Raw genomic sequence first — 6,000 nt, 5'->3', positions numbered from 1 at the left:
CCTACCTTAAATGTAGCTACGTACATCTAATATTTTTTCTTTCAAATTGTTTCTTTTCAAATCTGTTCTTTGAGTTGCATAACGTTGTCCTCAAGCAAATAAGCCTGTAGCTGCCCTAGTAAATTTCTGGTTTATAGAAAACAGATAATAAGTTTGCTAACTGCTACCAGAGGTTATCTGTAGCAGTATTTGCTATTATCTATATAATAGATAATATAGATATATTGCATTGGAAGTTTAACTGAACACCAGTTTTGGATTTACAGCAATGCAGCAATCCTTTCAGTGCTCTAGTACTGAGGTTATGGAGAAATCCTGATTTCATCACAGAATGCAGTTTAAATTTTGCTTGTGACATAGATACTGTATTTTCTGTTACATTACTATCTTCTTTTTTTTTGTCCCCCACTACTTCATACAGAGAAGCTTACTTATTGAAAACTCAAGCAATTTTTTTTGTTTAGTCGTTGGACGTCACCCAATATATACCAGGGCCCCTCTCCCCTGCATGTAGCATGTACTTCACTCCTCTTCTTCCTTCCTTCATCTCCTTTCATTAAGCCTTTTGTTTTATCTTTTTTTGCTAGATCCAGTTCAGTGAGGCTTATAGCCATATGCCCTTTCTTCCTTCATTTTTTGTGCATAGGAAGTCTGCAGCAGTGCAGAACTTTAATATCTGGTTGGACCAGGACAACCCTATTTTTCTGATAATATCAGCTCTGAAGAGCTGAATAGTCAAAGGTTAATTGACAGAAGTATAGTTCAGCTTATTGGAGTAAGAAAATTTTAAACATCCATGAGAAACCGAACCAGAAGGAGACATGCATGAAGCTAGTAGTGAAGCCTGAATATACAAAAATGGAGGAACCCCAAGTATGAAAGACAAAAAAATATATATATTTGCCTCTTTAATTCAGGCAAAGGTTACTGAAAACATAACTATCTAATTTTCTCAGCAGCATGGACTTGTTTTTCATTATAATCTTGGAGGTCATAAAATAAATGAATGCTCATTCACCGTCATTCGTCCTTCACAGTGGTGCAGTGTATCCCAAACAAATGCTGTTAAAAATTCTGTTAGGTCCCTGATAATATGCAAAACAAGGATTTTGCTGATATCTGTTCCTGTGAAGGCTGGACAGACCACATACACTTTCAAAAAAGGAAGTGCACAGTGAAGGACAAAGAACATTTTTGACTCTCTCTAGTACAGTTCATAATCTTTAGCAGACTTGTGGAGACAGAGAGCCTGAAACTATGGTAAGTACAGAGCTCTATTCATTTACTTTTTATTACATGGACACATAAGATTTAGTACTAAAACTGCTGTGGTTGTGACTGTAAAACTTTACATGTATTTCTAATAGTTTCAATTCAGTTCCTTGTAGCTGACTTCCTGCTTTTGAGGGCACGAAGAAACTTTTTAGGTTTTTTAGCTCCTTCATCATGTGAACTGGTTCGTATGTGCCTTACTGATTCAGGCGTTCAAAATTAAGGAAGAGAAAACAGCTTCTTTCAAGGCTAAGACGACAAATTAATTTGTGTATCTAGAGGAATTCCACAGTCAAGTGTCAATGTGACACCAAACAAGAAATGGAAATGGGTCAAGACTTTTAATTAGATTTCCATAATGCAATTGCACGATCTTATTTTGATTCAGAAGTACTTTGTAACTGAAAAAAAAGGGAAAAAACTCCACTGAAGATTTATGCCTTTATGTGTAAATCTTCAGCGTAGTTGGGTTTTTTTCACTAATCTGTAGAATTTGTTTCCTTAAAAAGACAGTTTCCTTAAAATACCATACTCCATATAGGTGTCTGGTTTTTATAAGTATTTAATTAATAATTCAAATCAATAATTTTAAGAGAAGTGATTTTACAAATAAATGTTGAAAAGTGTGAAATCTGAATAGCTTTTCAGGCCATATGTGTTCTGGGAAGTAATTTTGAACTCCTGGAGTAGCTTGTATACTTTTATCATGGCACATATGCCCAAATAAAATGATCTTTCCCTGACAGTAGTATTACTAAAGAGGTATTCTTCATTTGAAGCCGTCGATACTGTTTCAAGGGAAAAAAAGGTATCTCATGAAACTTAGAGAGGAACCAAACTACAGAATTCAATATCTTCATGGGGGAAAAGGTCTAACTTTGCCCATTGCAAGAAGCACTTGGAAAATGGTAACGTGAAATAGGATTGAATGCAGAACACCGTTCACATTTAACGATGCTTCACAAAGTTTGGAGGGTTTTAGTTGAGTTTGCTTCTGTTTTACGCAACAATCAAATTCTTCCTGAATCTGAAGCAATGGCCTCAAAGTGTTTACATAAATAATATTTTTTATATTTAAAATATAAAACAAATATTTCTTATTCTATTTATTTCTGTTGTAATCCCACTGTGTAGAATAAAGTACTAAAGAGCGAAATACTACTTTTGTTTACACAAATAATTTAATTCAAGTCACTCGACTTACTCTGGATTCACATATGGATGAACGGGATCTGAATAGGGCCAAAGGTTCTACCAAACTAGCATCTCGTTGAGCCCTTGCCTGCTGATTTCTCGTTGCCACAGAGATTCTTTTACTTGAGTTAGTCATTCAGGGGCCCAAATATACATGGAGCCTTTGTATTTGCAAAAATCTACATTAAAACTTACAAGATAAACACACAAATACTCTTCTAGAATGATTCTGCTTTCACGAAAGGGTTTATTTAGAAACTATGTAAATATGCAAATACATTGAACATGAACTTTTGCTGAACACAGAACTTCTGCTGTTGCCCAATGCAGTTTGAAAATAAACAACAATTATCAGTTTCACTTTTCTGTTTAAGTCTTTCCAAAGCTCCAGGTTGTTTTCTCTGAATCCAAATATGAGTGACAATTCAAAGTAATGCAAACCATGAATTCATACGCTTACTGTATTTCCTTGACAATGTTATATATCACTATGGGGAAAGGAGTGCTTTCATCTTCACATCACAGGCAACCCAGAACCCTCACCAAGGAAGCAAATCACAATCTTTGGTCTTTGCTTTGATGTTGTACAGGTGGAAATTAATATCATAGCAATATGAGAAGAGGGGAAAAAATTTTAGAAGGAGAGAAAAACAAGTAACTGAAGAAGGTGGAGTGACAACTAATAGAGGGAAGTTTGTTTTCTGGTATTTTTACAGCAGATAGAGGTTGGAATGGTTGGGAAGACAATTGTACTAAAAAAGCCAATGAATGTTTTGAACATGAGATTGGGTATAATCTGTACGAGACCGGCTCTGGTTTTAGTGCATACAGGAAGAGATGGAAGGAACAGAGCTAGATCTGCGGAATCCCAAAATCCAAATGAGGACCAAAACATAGAATTCAGTATTTCATTTACGACCATCATAACAGAGCCAAGTTTAAACCAAAACACCTAGATACAATATCAGATGAAAAAATACTAGAACTACAATTATAGCTGCTAGGCACGTGTAGCTTCATGTGAGATTGAAGCTGATGAACACAAAGGAAAAAGGCTGCATTTTGCTTTGGCTTCAAGCCAAGACAAGCTGTGTTGATTTCTGACCTAGAGAAATAGAAATAGCTCTTAGTATGCCTGTCTTCTTGCAGTGATACTGGTAATTCTCAGATATACTATAACAAGCAAAAGAACTTTTGAGACATGACAATTCAGATAAATCTTCTGATGCAGATACGGCCAACCAAGGAACTTGGTTCATCTATTTGGATCTACCATTTGGTGTTTGTTTTGATTTGGTTTGTTTGGTTTTTGTTTTGGTTTTTTTTTTTTTAATAAAGGAAAAGAAAAGAACTTAAAGAACACCCAGAAAAACAAGGAGAACTGCGGGGATCCATTTAGTCGTAACATCCAGATAGAGCTAGAACAGCAGTTAAAAAGTGAGGTGCAGCATATTTTCCCAGTGTCTCAGTTTGGAAGGCATGCACGTTGCCTCATCAGTGTTACTAACTTCACATTTAAATTGTGTCAGACTCTGTCATTCACCTTATTTGACTAAAGACAAAAAGTCTCCATGCAGGCAATTCCCGGGGAACAGCTACATTACCGTAACTTGCCCTGAAATAACTCAGTCAGGGCTCAGTGCTTTTTTTCTGTAGCATTCGTCTTGGAAAGGGTTTTTTCTTCTTCCAGGATAGTCAAAATACATTAATCCTTTGGGATCAAATTTTTGTCACACAAAAAACATGGACATTTAGTGACATGATCTCCTCTAATGGATGTTCAGAAAAAGCTTCTTCCTATTCACAACTTTTTACATGGTACATTATATGGCAATTCTGGGAGCTGACACTGAAACCCATACTCCTAACTGCCAGGAAGGTACTCACAACCCTCTCCATCTGTTCTTTAATGAAGGAAGTGCCTCCTTGGCTTATTCTTTTGAAAGAGAGGGCCTAAGTATGCACAGCCAAAAGTGGAATAAGGCACTTATCCTTACACAGGATTATGGTGTATAAAGTGACAGAGAGGAGTGAGAAATATATTAAAGGTTATCTCAGAGCTACGGGTATTTGTTTCTTGATATGCTTGCTAAGATTAGTTACTGCAATGTTTTTGTGTAAAATTTATCTAATAGCATTTTAAATGTTGCCCTTGTCAACTAAGTCTGTTAGTCTAGTCCTGAAATGTGCCTCCTTCAGCACCTATGCCGATCATTTAGACACCTAGATCACAGAATCATAGAATCACAGAATGGTTCGACTTGGAAGGGACCTTAAAGATCATCTAGTTCCAACCCCCTTGGCACGGCCAGGGACACCTCCCACTAGACCAGATTGCTCAAAGCCCCATCCAGCCTGGTCTTGAACACCTCCAGGGATGGGGCATCCACAGCTTCTCTGGGCAACCTGTTCCGGTGCCTCACCACCCTCACAGTAAAGAATTTCTTACTGATAGCCAATCTAAATCTTTCAGTTTGAAGCCATTACCCTGTGTCCTATCATTACACTCCCTCCACATAAAGAGTCCCTCCCCATCCTTCCTGTAGGCCCCCTTCAGGCACTGGAAGGCTGGTATAAGGTCTGCCTGGAGCCTTCTCTTCTCCAGGCTGAACAACCCCAACTCTCTCAGCCTGTCCTCGCAGCATAGGTGCTCCAGCCCTCTGATCATCTTCGTGGCCTTCCACTGGACCTGTTCCAACAGGTCCATGTCCTTCTTGTGCTGAGGACCCCAGTGCTGGATGCAGTCCTGCAGGTGGGGTCTCACCAGAGCAGAGTAGAGGGGCAGAATCACCTCGCTCGACCTGCTGGCCACAGATCCACCATTTAGGAAGAATTTTCAAAGATGACATTCATCTGCCACTTAACTCTGCATGCCTTAAGGGAATGTCCACACTGCAGAATGCAAACCTATTTAGAGATACACAAGGAGTTATACCAGATCATAATCTCCATTAACTGGAGATGTAACATTGACTAGGACTTGGGACAACATTTTCGTGATACACAAGGAATGGAGAAATTCTTCTAAAGAGGAGAGGTTTCTACATCTACATCCAGCACAGCATGGAAGAGCATATCAGCCTTCAGTCAGTTGAACTTGCCTTTTCTTACATATTTTCCCAGGGCTAACTCACTTGCCCAAGTTAAGTGGCCCAGCTGAGATGCTGGCTTCTAAGAATCTCTGTCTTTCCCCTTATATTGCAGGAAAGGCCTAGACTGAAAAAAAATCCATTATAAGATAGACAGCCAAGGGTTTGAACACCTCCAAAAGGAGCAGCGTAAAATTTTGTGTGTTTAAGAATGCCGTTCTAATGCAGCCTCTGCTCTACATTAGATTTTAAAATTGTAGCATTCCATCAGTACGTCATTCCCCATTTAAAAGGGCTTCTGCCTCATTCCATCAGGTTCACAAATGAGGTAATATCTTCTCCATCTCATCAGATTTTGCAGGCCCATTTAGAAAGGACTGCTGCATCACCTTCATGTCAATGGTTCAATTGTTCAGTGACCAAAGCAGACATGTTGGAAAGAGGT

General features: G+C 38.4%; 1 protein-coding gene across 4 annotated transcripts in view; it reads left to right on the top strand.

Annotated features, from left to right (window-relative positions):
• The first annotated feature begins 1,157 nt into the window (after positions 1–1,157).
• The window catches only part of FYB1 (FYN binding protein 1), a 65,106-nt gene continuing 60,263 nt past the window's right edge, over positions 1,158–6,000 (top strand). For all 4 annotated transcript variants that reach the window (XM_074570290.1, XM_074570289.1, XM_074570287.1 and 1 more), the window contains exon 1: positions 1,158–1,260. In XM_074570290.1, the coding sequence (XP_074426391.1) occupies positions 1,258–1,260 (3 nt within the window). In that variant the 5' untranslated portion in view covers positions 1,158–1,257. The remainder of the gene's footprint in view (positions 1,261–6,000) is intronic.

The sequence above is a fragment of the Larus michahellis genome, chromosome Z, assembly GCF_964199755.1.
Source record: "Larus michahellis chromosome Z, bLarMic1.1, whole genome shotgun sequence".
NCBI classification, from domain to species: Eukaryota; Metazoa; Chordata; class Aves; order Charadriiformes; family Laridae; genus Larus; species Larus michahellis.
This window is presented reverse-complemented; position numbering and strand designations above follow the sequence as displayed.